Source organism: Martes martes (assembly GCF_963455335.1).
Source record: "Martes martes genome assembly, chromosome: 13".
NCBI lineage: Eukaryota > Metazoa > Chordata > Mammalia > Carnivora > Mustelidae > Martes > Martes martes.
In genome coordinates this window covers 345,480-360,384 of record NC_137901.1, presented here as the reverse complement: position 1 = coordinate 360,384, position 14,905 = coordinate 345,480, and the positions used below count along the sequence as shown (strand labels likewise).

The 14,905-nt window shown below is 59.9% G+C and overlaps 1 protein-coding gene across 2 annotated transcripts in view; it reads right to left on the bottom strand.

Moving 5' to 3' along the window:
* Positions 1-348: 348 nt before the first annotated feature.
* The window catches only part of SLC66A2 (solute carrier family 66 member 2), a 51,877-nt gene continuing 37,320 nt past the window's right edge, over positions 349-14,905 (bottom strand). For both annotated transcript variants that reach the window (XM_080820848.1, XM_080820847.1), the window contains 2 exons: positions 10,639-10,855; positions 349-2,156 (listed from right to left, as the gene is read on the bottom strand). In XM_080820848.1, coding sequence (XP_080676974.1) covers positions 1,949-2,156; positions 10,639-10,855 — 425 coding nt within the window. In that variant the 3' untranslated portion in view covers positions 349-1,948. The remainder of the gene's footprint in view (positions 2,157-10,638; positions 10,856-14,905) is intronic.

The window sequence follows — 14,905 nt, the reverse complement described above, 5'->3', positions numbered from 1 at the left end:
CCCAGGAGACTGGTCTCTCTGGGGGGAGGCGGTGGTCTGGTCTGTCCGGGGAGCTAGTCTGCCCTGGGGACTGATCTGTCTGGGGGGGGTGAAGGGGGGGCACTGGTCTGTCCTGGGGGACTGGTCTGTGCTAAGGGGGTGGTCTGTTTTTTCCCAGGGGACTGGTCTGTCGGGGGGGCTGGTATGTCCATGTGGGGGGACCAAGACAGCAGCCTGGGTCTCACAGGGGCAGAGCTGGACCCCAAGAAGAGGGCACCCACCCTTCCCTGAAGACCCGTACGGCGAAGGAAGGATGGGGACCCCTGATTCACTGTGTCCTGGGTGCCCACTCGGACTCCATTCACGAGGCCACACGGATCCACAAGCGGTTTATTGGGTTGAAGTCAGAGCACGGACAACCCCGAGTGCTCCCCCCGCTGGGCACGTGCCACCACGGTCGCAGTCAGAGGGAGACACCTTAATCTGGAGGCATTTACGGCTACTGACACCCCCTGTGTTTAAAAATAAACATTTTCAAAGCATCTTACAGCCCAAGTGACTAAGCGGGACCCTCACGCAAACATTCAGGCGTTTGCGAGCAAAGCTCGGGAGGCGGCAGCAGCTACAACAGCAGGACGGCCCCCGCCCCCGCCCCAGGGCCGCCCTCCGCCCTGCAGAGGGGAAGCCCCACGGCTGCCGGGACACTCAGGCGCCAGGGCCTGGGAGCTCGCCCAGGGCTGCTGGGCACAGCGGAGATGCTCCTGTAAAACTGAGGGGGGGAAAAGCAGGTGGCCAGGGACGCCCCGCCCTGGCACGTCACCCCACGCCCGAGGAGCGTGGGGACACCCGCATCCCACGTCCCCTCGCCTGACTCGCAGGCCATCCCCGTCCTGGAACATGGACGTCCAGGGCGGCAGGCTGCAGGCACGTGCAATTCCCAGAACCCAGAGGGAACGCCCATAAGTATGCCTGTCCTCGGCGGAGGGTGCATCCCTCCAGACCTGGTCCCAGGCCCCCAGCTTTCCTGGGGGCGCACACGGGCCACCTACCCCCCCTACACCCCCAGGACTCGTGGGGAACTCCAGGCTCTGGTGCCAACACCCCTGAGCTCACTCTGGCAGCGTCCAGCCGGCATGGACACAGGCTCACCCCCTCGCTGCCAGCGGCATCCACGCGGGCATCTCTCAGGAGGCGGCCAATGCAGAAATGAGGCATGTGGGCACACGGAACGCTCTGGGCCCCACTGCCAAGCTGAGGGCCAAGTCCTGAGTCCCGTGACGCGGCTGCACTGAAGGTGACCCTCAAAGGGCCGACTCCGGCAGGTCACCAAGAGCGCTTGTAACGTGCGTCCCCGCGGCTTCCTTCCCACAGCATCGGCTGTGTACAAACCCCAGGCCCACTCCCTGCGCCCGGGCCCTGCTCTGAGTCACCCTCGCGTGCATGCTGTCACCAGGATGTCCACGTTTGGGCCATTCTGAGACCAGGCTCTGTGCGCCGGGTGCGCGGGTTCTCCTGGTGCCACTGCTCACTCCTGCTCCCCAACCCGCCCAGGCCGAGGGTTGCCGAGAGCCCGGCTGCGGGCCCCGGGGGCTCCCGGCAGGCCTGAGACCCAGAGGGGCTTTCTGGTGCCCTGTCCCGTAGCAGCCCGAAGTCTGCCATTTCCTGGGTCTGTGAGCACATTCCAAGTTCCAGACAGGTGTTTTTTGAGAGGAAGGAAGAGAAGGCTTGCTTCTCCATCACCTGGAAAACAGCCTCAGCCCAGCCCTGGGGTCTAGTGCCCACTCACACTCGTCCTCAGGGTGGAGCACAAATGTTGGCACCCAGGCCCCCTGGCAGCCCACCCGAGACCCACAGAGACACCCGAGACACCCCCCTGGGCCACGGTGCCCACCTGCCCCACGCAGGGATGACAGGTGACTGGGCCAGTGCCCACGGCAGAGGCCACACGTCTGTGTCCGCCCCTGCCACCTCAGAGGGCCTTGGCACTGGCAGGGTGTGCCACGTGGGGGGCTGGCTTCTGGGGGTGGCGGGCGAAGGCGTAGGCCTGTCCCAGGATGGCCAGGTCCACCAGCACCTGCAGCAGGCCGCACACGGAGAACTGCAGCGGGGCGCCGTTGAGCAGGAAGTAGGCCGTCTTGAAGGTGTCACCGCTGGTCCACATGAGCACCATCTTGATGCTGCAGAGACACAAGCCAGCACTCAGCGGCCACCCAGGCCGCCACCTGTCCCCCCTGCCCCTCCTGTCCTCGCCGCGAGGCCATGGCGTGCACAGCCATAGGGACAGGCAGGCCCTGCAGCTGCCGGGCGGGGAGGCAGACACCGTGGACACCGTGGCACGGCTCACGTGGCCTCATGAGCGTTCCGTCCCTCCTGACGGCAGGCGTGCACGCTATGCCCCTCAGGAGGCGTGCTGTGGCCTCAGACGGGAGAGGGGAGACCACCCCTTCCCACACGGCATCCCAGGGACCACCAGGCAGGTGGGGACTGCAGGAGAACGGCACTTGGCCATGGGGACGGGCAGGCTGGGCCGCGCTGGCCACGGGACCCTTGCCCAGGAGGGGAGGCCCTGCTGCCAGGAGCTTCCTCTTCCTGGCCGGGCAGCCCCCCATCTGCACCCAGGCGTGCTGAGGACAAAACGGGAGGCCTCAAGCAGCAGCAGAGCAAACCCCTGGTCATGGGAACCCCTGCCTGGCCAGACCCCCTCCCTCAAAAGGTTAACTGGAGGGTGACCCCGTTTCTGGTCACCGACGCCAACCCCCCTTCCAATGTTTCAGATCAGTCCACAGGGAGGCAGGGACCCTCACTGGGTGACGAGGGAGCACTTGTCACTGCCCACGTCCCCCCCCCCCACGTCCCACACCCACGTCTCCCCCGACAGCTTCGAACGCCCGGGCTTCCCAAGGCACAGACGCAAGCACTATTGTGTTTTCCGGTAACTTCCCAGAAAATTTAAATCAGACCCGTTTGCACCAGCGGCCTGAACCTCTCCCAGCTAAGTGAGCCGGACCAGAGTCTGAGAGGAGCTGCTGCCAGGAGGGGGCATGGAGACCCCCAAGCGGACGGGGCGCCGTCTGCCGCCACAGCTGCCAGCACCAGACCAAGGGCCACGCACCCCGGCACTGAGCTTGCGGACGGACACAGTCCTCCGAGCCCCAGGCTGGTTCTCATGCCTCAAACCAGGGTGAGGACCCCCGTCCCCGGAACTCCCCGCCGGAGGACGTAGCTCTGCGTGCCCTCCTCCGCCACGGCCGCACAGAGCGCAGACGGGGACGGAGAGCCCTCCCGACCGGCCGCACATGGGCTGCCTGACGCTTCTCGGGATGGTCCCGGGGAAAACAGCCCGCAGCCTGGCGGGCCCCGTGCAGCCTCTCCGCGGACAGGCGCTCCACGACCGGAAAGGCCCCCAGGTGCGTCCCCTTTGGCCTGTGACTCTGGCTCACACGGTATTCTAAGACTTTGTTGTGAGGGAGCTGGTAACTAATTCTGCATTTTTAAAATCCACACTGTGTACGACAGACCCTCTTTTCCTAGTTGCTTTCAGCACCTGACTCTGGCTTTTAGCAGACCGTGACAGGATCCACGTTTGGGATCTGAGGAACTTCTCGAATCTGTAAGTTTATCTAACATGAGAGCTGGGAAGTTTTCAGATATTTTGTCAGTATTTTGTCTGCTCCACACCCCTTCTCTGCTCCAGATTCAGATGACATCAACGTTAGATTTTCTGGTACCTTCCCTGAAGCTGTTTCCCCCTGGTTTTTCCCTGCTGTTGAGAACGTATTTTTATTGATCTGTCTTCAAGTTCACGGGCTCATTCCCGGGCCATCTGCGTCCCACGACTGAACCCACGAAGTTCAGTCGTGAACTTCCTGTGTTTTTTAATTTAAAATGTTCTGTTTGGTTCTTTTAATTTTATAGCTTCCGTGTCCTCGCTGAAATGTCCCGTTTTCCATTCATTCCGAGAGCGTTTCCTCTCCTCCCTGGACCAGTTTCCCAGGGACCGTTCCCAGGCCTGGGCACCCTCGCTGGCGGTGCATCGCCGGCCGGCTCCTCCTCTGAGCTGCAGAGATGGTCCTGATGCTCCCTCCGCTGTGTGTCCTGGGCACGGTCAGCGTTACATGACGAGACTCCGAGTCTCATCAAACCCCGTGGGAACGTCGGGTTTCTGCTGCAACAGGCACGGTCGCCGTCAAGCGGCACGTGGGCTGCCATGCAGGTTCGGCTCCTGCGGCTGCCACCAGCTCTGAAGACCACGACCTCGGGCCTGGGGCCTGCCTAGGGTCCGCGGAGGAAGGGCGAGTCTGGAACACCGGCCGCCGCGGCCCGAGCTCCCACTTCCCCATGCACGGAGCAGCGGGGGCTGCGCTGGGAGCGCGTCCTGCTGGGCCCGGGCACGGTGCCGAGCTCCAGGCTGGCGGGTCTGAAGGGAGACCAGCACCACCCACGTCTGTCGTCCCCGGGTTTCCTCCTGCTGCTCGGCCGAGTCCCCCCAGCCGCTGGGCGCCTCCCATCCAGGCCCTCTGCGCCCCTCGAGGGGAGAGATGGGCTTGCCCCCCGTGGCCCCAAACGACATATCTGACATAGGTGGTTTAGGTCAGCTTTCCACCACTGGCCACGCCAAACTGGCCCCTGGGGATACCTGGCCTGGTCTGCCCCGGACGAGGCAGAGGGACGGTGACTGTTGCTGTGATGTCCCCCCAGGATCCGCTGCCTGCGGTGACCAAAAACCCTGCACCTGCCAAGGCTGTGCCTCCAGCTCGGTCTGGACCGCCTGGTCTGGGGCAGCAGTGGGGGAACTAAGTGCGCGGCAGAAGGGCCCCCGGGGGGCTGGACCTCGGGGAGCACGGGCAGGAGCGGGGCTACCCACACACTTGGCGCCGGTGGGGGCCGCAGAGAAGGACACAGCAGAGCGACAAGTGGAGGGAGGGGAACAGCTCAACCAGGCGACCTGGCCGGGGTCCCCCTACGGGCTGCAGGCACCTGGCCCCCCACCGGGCTGGGATGGCCTGAACCGCCCCGCGGAGGGGCCCGTCTGCCCAGGAGGGGCTGCTCGCAGCTCCCACGCTCACCCCTGCGCTCTTCCAAGGAAAGCCCCACACCCACACAGCAAGCATTTCAAGGAGAAGCTCCGAGAGCAACCAAGGTTTTTTTGCAAAAGGCCGAGAGGACGAGGAGAGAAGCAACGGGCCCAGCAGAGGAGTCTAGTTCGGTCTTACAGAATTAACAGCGCAAGACATGGTCCGCGGGAGGCACCCACATCTTAGCAGGGGCGAGAGACCTCCCTCAAAACACAAATAAAACCTAACAAGCCCCAGTGACGGTTCTAGGCCTGGCAGCAGGGTCCGTCAGGGGCCGCGCTGGAGCCTTCGCGGCGGACCTGGGCGGGAGCAGCCAGGCCTGGAAAGGTCCTGCCCGTGTCTCCAGCTCCTTGGGGCCAGGCCGCTCCTGGGCTTAGGGTGCTCCCGGCCCCCCTGGAATGGCCGCTCCGGGCAAGGCAGCACTCCACGTGACGGCCTGGACACAGTCCCAGGACCCCTGCCCGGAGCCCGGTCACAGCCCCTCCCCCGGGCCCTGAATGCACAGCTGGCCTCCGCTCGGGATCACAAACGTGACGGCCTCACGGGCGGCCCCACACCAGCCGCCTCGGTGGGGGGCTCAGGGTTGGGGGCACGGCCGCCGGATCAAATACTCGCCAAGCACAGGAAATGAACACCACCGGGTGGTCTGCTCATCAGGAAGGAGCGCTCTTGTGCAGAAACAAGGGCTCGGGATGTACGAGCTCATGCTGTTACCCCGAGACCCTGAGGCGCCCTGCCCCCACGAGCTGTGAATTCCCATCACCCAGAACAACTATGGGAGGGAGGAACGAGCCCCAGAAGCTGGGCTATCCCTGCACAACGTGCCAGGGATGTCCTGGAGTCCCCACCCCAAGGGGGACTGGGATGGAGGAACCTTTTTTTTTTTTTTTAATTTGCAGAGATCACAAGTAGGCAGAGAGAGAAGGGGAAGCAGGCCCCCCGCCGAGCAGAGAGCCCGAGGCGGGGCTCGATTCCAGGACCCCGGGATCATGACCCGAGCCGGAGGCAGGGGCCTCACCCACCCAGGCGCCCCTGGACGGAGGAATCCGAACCAGTCCAGGCAACAGAGGAAGCCCCGACCGCCCCCCCCAGGTCCCAGCTGTGGCCGCCTGGGAGTGGGTCCCTCCGCCCAGCGCCCATCCAGCTGCTGCCTCCTGCACCTGGCTGGGGGGGAGGCTGCACCCCCCGCCCCGCCCTCTTCCACCATCTCAATCCAGGCTCTTACTACCTCATTCCTGACTTCTGCATTTTTCCTCCCAAACTCTTCCTAAGATCCCTCTCACCGCCTCCTTGCCGTGTCCTGCAGTCCAGAACGCGGCTTCCCAGCTGGTGCCCAAGAAGTGACGGCCACACTCCTGTGCCCGCCCAGCCTCCTCCAGGGCCCAACGAGGCAGGCCGACTCCCGCGGACTCCCCGGCCCTCCCCTCAGTGCTACCCTCAGCCTAGACCTGACCTTCTCCCTTCCACGAATCAAAAGCTTTCCTGTGATTCAAAATCCACCCAAAACACATCCCAAAGGAACAGGTTTTTGTGACCTTGGGTCAGACAGGGGTTTCTGGGGTACGATGACAAAGGCAGGAGCAACACCCCCCACACACAACTTCATTAACTTCAGCAAATTTAAAATCTTTTGTGCTGAAAGGAAAATATCAGGAAAGTGAACAGACAACCCACCGGATGGGAGAAAAAAATTACAAATCATACGCCTGGTAAGGCTGTAGTGCACATGAGGAACTCTACAACTCAGTCATAAAAAGACAGACCACCAAATTTTAAAATGGGCAGAGGACTGGGACAGACATTTCTCCAAAGACACAACAGATGGCCAAAAAGCACGTGAAAAGATGCTCCACCTCATTATCATCGGGAAATGCAAACCAAGACCACCCAGAGACCGGAGAGCCCATGTGACGCCCGCGAGGACGGCTAGAATCAACAGGCCACACGGTAACAGGTGTCGCTGCGATGCCGGGTCGGAACCCTCATGCGCCACCGTGGACCCAGCATGGCCGCGCCTCAAATCATTAAACCCAGAGCCGCCGTCCGACCCGACAGTGCCACCGCTGCTCTGCTCCCAGAGAAAGGGAAGCAAGTGTCCAGCAGAAACTTGTGCGTGACCTTCAGGGCAGCGTTACCTGTAACAGCCAAAAGATGCTGAACACCCGGATGTCCGCCGACTGAAGAACAGACGCTGGTGCATCCACACGACCAGACTGTGGTCCGGCCCCCGGAGCCGAGCACGGATACGTCGTGCACGGCGGAGCCTGAGAGCGCGGTCCGCTTTCCCACGGCTCCGTCTACGCCAGCGTCCTAGAGACAGCAGGCCCGGGGCCGCTGAGGGCCGGAGGTGGGGGCGGTTGGGAGCCAATGAAGGGTGATGACCAGCAGGTACGAAGTTCCTCTGTGGGGTGAGGAAAATGTTCTAACGTGACACAGAGGTGGCGGTCGCACGGCTCTGTGGGCCAAACTCCTTCCACCTGCACACCCGAAACGGGCGATGGGGTTGCGACAAAGCTGGGTGAGGGCCCAGAGCTCCCGTGCCCTCTCCAGGCACACCGCTCTCCCCGTGCCTGCGTGTCTCCCCGGCCTGAAGCTCTCTGAACAGCTCATCTGAATGACCAGACCGATGTTTCTTATAAATCATTCTACTGCAATTCATTTACCCGGTTTTGCTGACCCTTTCGTCCATCCGTGGACACTGGGGCTGCTTCCGCGTTACGGCGGCTGTGAATGAGTCTGCACGCGGCTCGGGACCCTGCTGTCCGCGCTCCTGGGTCGATTCCTAGAAGCAGAAGTACTGGAAACGACGGTGATTCTCTTTCTACTTTTTAAGGACCCCATCCTGCTCTGCGCAGCGGCTGCACCAGGACGCCTGCCCGGCGACAGGGCACAAGGGCCCGTCTCCCCCTACCCCTCCCCGACCACCTGTTGCTCCTCTTCTTCCGGGAGCAGCCGCGCTCCTGGCGTGAGGGGGCCTCAGTGTGGTTTGATCTGCAGGTCCCTGAGGGTCAGTGGCGCTGAGCACCTTTTCTCACGCTTGCCGCCCACTTGTACATCAGCCTTGGGAAACATTCTTGCGGTCTCTGTTCGTTTTTTAATTGGGTTGTTTGGACTTTCTGTCGTTGAGTTTTAGAAGCTCTTTCTACCGTCTTAACGTCAACCCCTCACTGGACGCAGGCTCTGCGCGCATTTCCTCCCGTTCTGTAGGTCGCCTCTCTGCTCGCGGACGGCCTCCTGGCGCGTGAGGCCCGTGGTGTCCGCGTCCGGTTTGTCCTTCTGGTTCTTCCTGTGCCTTTGGTGTCACATCCAAGAAATCACTGCCAAATCCAACGTCACGATGCTTTTCTCCCGTGTTTTCTTCTGAGAATTTTATTGTTTTAGGTGTTCATTTAGGTCTTTGTTCCATTTTGAGTTAATGTCTATGCATGGTGCCAGGTAAGGGTCTAACTTCGTTCCCGTGTGCGTGGACACCCCACTCCCCCAGCACCACGTGCTGCGAACTGTTCCTTCTCCACTGAGTGGTCCTGGCACCCCTGCTGAGAGCCACTGAACCATACACGCGAGGGTCGTTTCTGGGCTCTCTGCTCGATCCCACGGGTCTGTCTGTACGCCAGCGGCACAGCCTCGACGGCACCTGCACAGTCACTTTTGAAATCTGAAGGTATGTCCTCTAGTTTTGTTCTTTTTTGAGACTGTTTGGACTATTTCAGGTCCCTCAATATTCCATGTGAATTTTAGGACAGGTTTTTCTATTTCTGCAAAAAAAAAAAAAAATCACTGGGATTTTGATAGGGACCCACTAAACCTGAGGTTGCCTTGGGTAGTGCTGACATTTTAACAATCCTGAATCTTCCGAGCCGTGGACGTGGAATGTCTTCCCATCTACTCATGTCTTCAAGTTCCTCCAACAGTGCTCTAGGTTCCACTGCACAAGTCTGCTACCTCCTTGGTTAGTCCCCATAGTACCACGAATGGGATTGTTTTTGTCATTTCCTGACTCCCCTGCAGTCTGCTCGGTCTCAGGGGATTGAGCCGTTGCGTCATTTCCTACATTACGAGGCTTGCATCCTGGGGCACCCGGGTGGCTCAGTCCGTTGAGGTCCAACTGTTGATTTTGGTTCAGGTCATGCTCAAAGGGTCGGGGATGGAGCCCCGTGCCGGGCTCTGTGCTCAGTGGGGGTCTGCTTGGGATTCTCCCCTCCCTCTGCACCCCCACTCTCTAAAATAAATCTTAAAAGAAAAACCTTGAATCTCTGCCTTCTAGAGATGTCTGCGAACTCGGCTTCCCACCCGAGGACCATCGTCTCCAGCCAGAGGCATCCGCAGCCTCTACTCTGACCCACCTCTGACCCACGGACAGTCCTTCCCCATCACAGCAGCTCAGACTTGGAAAATTGAGACAATATCAGATTCAACTGCCAGGGTGTCCCCTGTGTGCTGGACATACTAAGAGCGGCCACAGGACCTAACCAGTGAACGGTGGCAGCCCGGGTGCCGCCGCACACACAGGCGGGCTACGGAGCGGCAGGTACAGGAGCGGTGTGAGCTCACTGTGAGCGTATGCCGTGGCCACAAACCAGGCGGTTAGCCCCAGTGAGTCTGCAGGTGCCAAGGGTCTCCAAGGAGGAGATACCCTGCCCCAGTCCCTGCACAGGCCTCCCACAGCACACTCAGATCTGAAGCTGCACACTACTCTGTCATGCGTCACTCGAACAGACCCACCCAGGGAGAACTGGTAAGGAAGGGGCTGTAAGCCATCATGGGAGGGACGGCCAACAGACCGAGGGAGAGAAGCACAGACAGGAGGCCCCCAGGGGAGTGGGGTCACGATGCTGCCTTCACACACACAGGACCACCCTGGGAGGGACTGAGGGGCTGCATGGATCTCGGGGGAAAAAGCACGAGAGGTTCAGGTGCTACTACGGGGCCTCGAACAGAGCCTTGTGCAGGGGTCCTCACGCCTGGGTAGGAAGCTCCCCATCACAGGAAGCAAGCAAGTGCGAGAGAAGCAGCTGGCAGGAATGACAGCGCTTCAGAGCAAGCCCACCCACGGGGGCCCTGGAATTCCCGTCGACACCTCGTTCCAATGCCACGGGCGACTTTCACAGGCCGGTGGAGGGCTCCACCCAGCGCCTTCGAGACCCGTTCCACACGGGCCTCCTGTGACCGGGAGGACATCAACACACGAGGGCTCTGCGGAGACCCACGGCGACCACCAAGAGTGTATCTCGGGACACAGCCCCCACCGCTGGGCACCAGAGCCGCCTCTGCTCGCCTGTGCTCCCCGGGCAGAGTCTTCTCCCTTCTCACCCCTCTGTGCTCCGCACATCCTCCCGAGACAACGCTCCAGGCTCAACCCGGAAGACCCCGTACCACGGGTCTGTTTCACAAGGGGGTCGCGGCGTCCCCTTACGTGTTCCGCACAAACACGTCTACTCACGCAACCAGACGTCTGCTCTCTACCTGGCGTCTCACAGATACAACTTAAAACACAGCAGCCAAGTCTGTACACATCTGGTTTTTACCAAACACGCAGGCACACTGGTGCCAACAGGTGCGGTGAGAGCGACACAGGCTCACCTACCTCATTCCCTCGGTGGACTGGTGGCGGTAGTTGCGGTAGAGCTGTGGGACCCCCAGCATGGCCTCAGTCAGCACAGCCAGGAAGCCCAGGGTCTCCACAAACAGGGCCGAGTCGATGGACAGGTACGTGACGTAGCCCGCCACCCCCGTGAAGGCCAGGACGCACTGCACGTAGTCCCCAAAGCTGTTCCAGTGCCAGAAGTGGTGAGGGTCGAAGTCTAGGGCGAGAGGGAGAAAGAAACGTGAACTGGCGCACGGGTCACGGTCGGCATGGGGACAGGATGTGAACTGAGTGAGGAGGTCAGGGTCGGTGTACGGAAGACAGACGTGGGCTGTGGGGCTCCGTAGGCTCTTGACCAAGGCACTGGTGAGGGAGCCTTGATACAGATACGAATTCAGTGTAAAGACGCGAAAATCCTTCGATCCGCCGATGACACAGGCAGGGACTGTACTGGAGCCTCCGAACGCTCTTCCTGGGTGAAACCCTTGCCCCTCCCCTCCACGACTGCACTGCTAACCACGCGTCTCATTTCTTCAGACGCAAAAGAGGAATAACATAACCTCCCTCCCACGGTGGTTTCAGTAGTTGCGCAAGTTACTCTTCGGAACCCTACAGAGCGCCCAGCCCATAAGCGCCCAGCCAAGCCACGTGCTTGTCACCACCACACACACCACTGACAGGACGTCGTCTGCTCGACAGATGCGTCCTGCAGAAAACGAACTCACGGGCGCGCACCATCGGCAAACTACATGAAGCCCCTGGGCTTTGGCAGATAAACACGGGAGGCCCTGGGGACAGATGTGGCTTCAGGGAAGGTCGGGAAAATGGAGACAAATACAGAGAGAACATGGGGGGCACAATGCGCCCCAGGACTGGCCTGGACCTCACTGGCAGGGTCTGGGCGTGGGCAAGTGTGCGGGCTAGGGGGCTGGCCACCCAGGGGCTGGGAAGTACCCTGAAGGGAATGTCCAACCCGCGTACAGGTACCTGTCCTGCCCGCCCGGGGCCCTCCCTCCCAGCTCCACTCCCCCACTCTGTACGAGAACACCACCCTGAGTCTGAGCTAGAAAGCAGGAGGGGTGCGGGCAGGAGGCCAGAGGAGGAGCGGACGCAGTACGCGGGTGTGACGACACGTCCCAGAGCAGGGCACAGTATGAACCAGCTGTGCTTCCTGAACAAAGCCCGGCTGCCAGGTAGGGGTGGCCTGAGTGTGCAGGGGAGCCTGGGACCCAGGGCTGGGGGCGGACACGGAGGTCTCCCCTACAGAAAACACGGAATCATGAGACGATGCAGCGAGGACACGCACCTCAGACCTGGAGGTTCCTGCCCTTGTGCCCGGGGAGCGGGGGAGCACGCCCAGAGCCGAGAACGGGGGCCAGGACCGGGATGAGCGAAGGACGGCGGGAGACGGTTCGGGGCCTGAGCTGAGCAAACAAGGCCTGGGCTCAGTCTGTCCGAAGCCTTTCTATTTTAGGTTCTCAAGGAGCACGTCAACTAACAAATGACTCACAGAAAATCCTACTAAAAGCTTCTGGGAAAAGACTGAAGCTAGACCCTTACCTTCGCATATACAAAAATTAACTCAAAATGGATCAAAGACCTAAACATGAGAGACAAAACTCTGAGAAGAAAATACAGAAAGCTTCAGGGTGTCGGATTTTCAATGGTCTCTCCGATGTGACAACAAAAGCAAAAATAAATAGGGTGATATCAAAATTTGAGACTTCTGTGTTTCTAAGAAAAAAGCTCTTTGACGTTATTGGTCTTGGCAACAATTTTTTCGCTATGACATCAAAAGTGCAAGGAATAGTGGCGCCTGGGGGGCTCCGTCATTAGGCCTCTGCCTTCGGCTCAGGTCATCATCCCAGGGTCCTGGGATCAAGCCCCGCATCGGGCTCCCTGCTCCACACGGGGCCTGCTTCTCCCTCTCTCTCTCCCTCTGTCTGCTGCTACTCCTGCTGGTACGCTCTCTGTGTCAAATAAATACATAAAATATTTTAAAAAAATAAAAATAAAAAAATTTTTAAATATGTTGAGAGAATATATCTTAAATATAATAAAATAAAAATAATAAAAATAATTATGTAAAGGTGTGGAATTATTCATTAATCTTACCGTGCACTTAGTTCACAATATCCGTGTATTAAAACGTCACACTGCATGCCTTCAGTCTAAAATGGTTATATGTCAATAATATTTCAATAAAGCTGAAAAAATTAAATTTTTAAAAAACACCTGTGTTTCAAAGGACACAACCGACAGTGAAAGGCAACCCAGGGAATGGGAGAAGGTTTCTGCGAATCCCAGGTCCAGGAAGGAACTCGTGTGTGTGGAATATGGAGAAGGCTCCCAACTCAGAAACCAGCCGACCAACCCATTTTCAAGGGAGGCAGAGGAGCCGAACAGGCGTGTCTCCGAGAGGACCCGCGGCGACGCATGAGGAGGTCCCCAGGGCCACAGCGCAAGTCAGAACCAAGTGCGCCACCGCTTCTCGGCCCTTCCAACAACAGAAGGCGGCGGGGGCGAGGACGCGGCGAAACGGGGCCCTCGCGGGCTGCTGGTGGGGGCGCGGAGTCCCCCACGGAAAGCGCAGGGGGCGTCCTCGCAACAGCGAACACGGAATCACCGCAGGAGCCGGGACTCTCCTTGCGGGTGTGCGCCCGGAGAGCGGGGGCAGGGACTCGGCAGCTGCACCGGGGTCCCAGCGGCGGGGCTCCCGGGAGCGGGACCCGGAAGCCACTTGCTGTCCGTCAACAGGCGGATGGAGAAGCAAACTGTGGTCCACACGTCGACGGAGCCTTAGTCGGCCTTAAAACGGAAGATTCTGCAACACGCGAAAACACGGATGAACCTGGAGGGCGTTACGTGGAGTGAAACCAGCCCAGGACAGGAAAGAAGGGGTAGCGGAGTCCCCGTGCCTCCGAGCGCGGCGATTCGGATCCGGAGCGAAGGAAGCAGAAGGCGCCATCCGTCGCCGTCACCGCTGCGGCTGGGAGGAGGGCTGAGGCGTCCTTCCACGCGGGTGAAGACTGGGCTGTGGGGGAGGAAGGTCCCCGGTGAGAGGCGCGTTCACGCGCAGCGGCCACGGGAGGCGAGGGGCGTGCGAAGGCCCCGAACGGGAAAACTGAGCTTCCTTTCCCGTCGCCGCGGAGACCAGCCTTGCTCCCCCACACGACCGAGAATGGGCAGAACGTACGTCTACGGGTCCCTGGGCACGAAGCAGGAAAGGACAGTGACCTCTGGCAGATGGGAAACAGGCGAAGGGAACCCGGAACTGACCACCGCAGGTTAGGCTAGAGCGAGTTTCCAGGGGACCCAGGCCGAGCCCACAGAAACCCGGAGCCGCGTCCAGGAAACCGGGCAGCTGGGGTCGGCAGGACACAACTCCGTGAAGCAGGACGGCACGGAGAACGCTGGAGGTCTGCAGAGCATCCTGACCAGGCCCTCGGCGGAGCACCGACCACAAGCACAGGGAAGGAACCACCCGGGCGGGTAAGCGCTCCCAGTGCCCGGCATCCACAAAGGGCCGGGAGTGCCTCCCCGCCCACCAGAAGGGGAGCCTCCCGACTCTCTGGGCTTCGGGCAGAACATGCGCCCGGAGCCACCAGTGCAGACTGGGCCACGCTCTGGTCCCAGCCGACTCATCAGAAAAGCAAGACCTAAAAAGATCAAACTGTTTCCAAGCTCCTTAACTGCATCCCCAGAACGAAGCTCACGCACCTGCGGAAACTGAAGACGCCCCGGCCGACAGGGGCAGCCACAGGGGAGCAGGCGGAAAGGAAACGTGGCCTACGATGGAGACACAGATCGGCCGACTGCAAAGACACGCGCGACCGACGTGAATGTTGGCATTTAGCTGACAAGGCTATCGAAACAGCCATGATAACTCTATCCAGATGCTCAAAAGGTCAGAGACAGAAAATTCTGTATTACATAAAATATACGTGTACACCAAATATATATTACACACACATATATATATACATTTTTTAAGACCTACCCCCCCCCCAAAAAAGCCATCTGGGATCTGAGATGAAAAACGTATGGACGGGTTCACATCAGACAAAGAGGAAAAGACTAGGAACCCTGAAGCCAAGGGAAGAGAAGCTGCAGAATACGACAGAAAAGAGAATTTTTTTAACAGAGCATTCGTAAGCTGTGGGACGACTTCAAAGAGCATAGCTGTGTGGTACGGAGTCCCTGCATTTTGGGGGGGGGAGGGCAGAAAAAAGGGGCCAAGATTGTTGAAGAAAAGTAGGCCAAAATT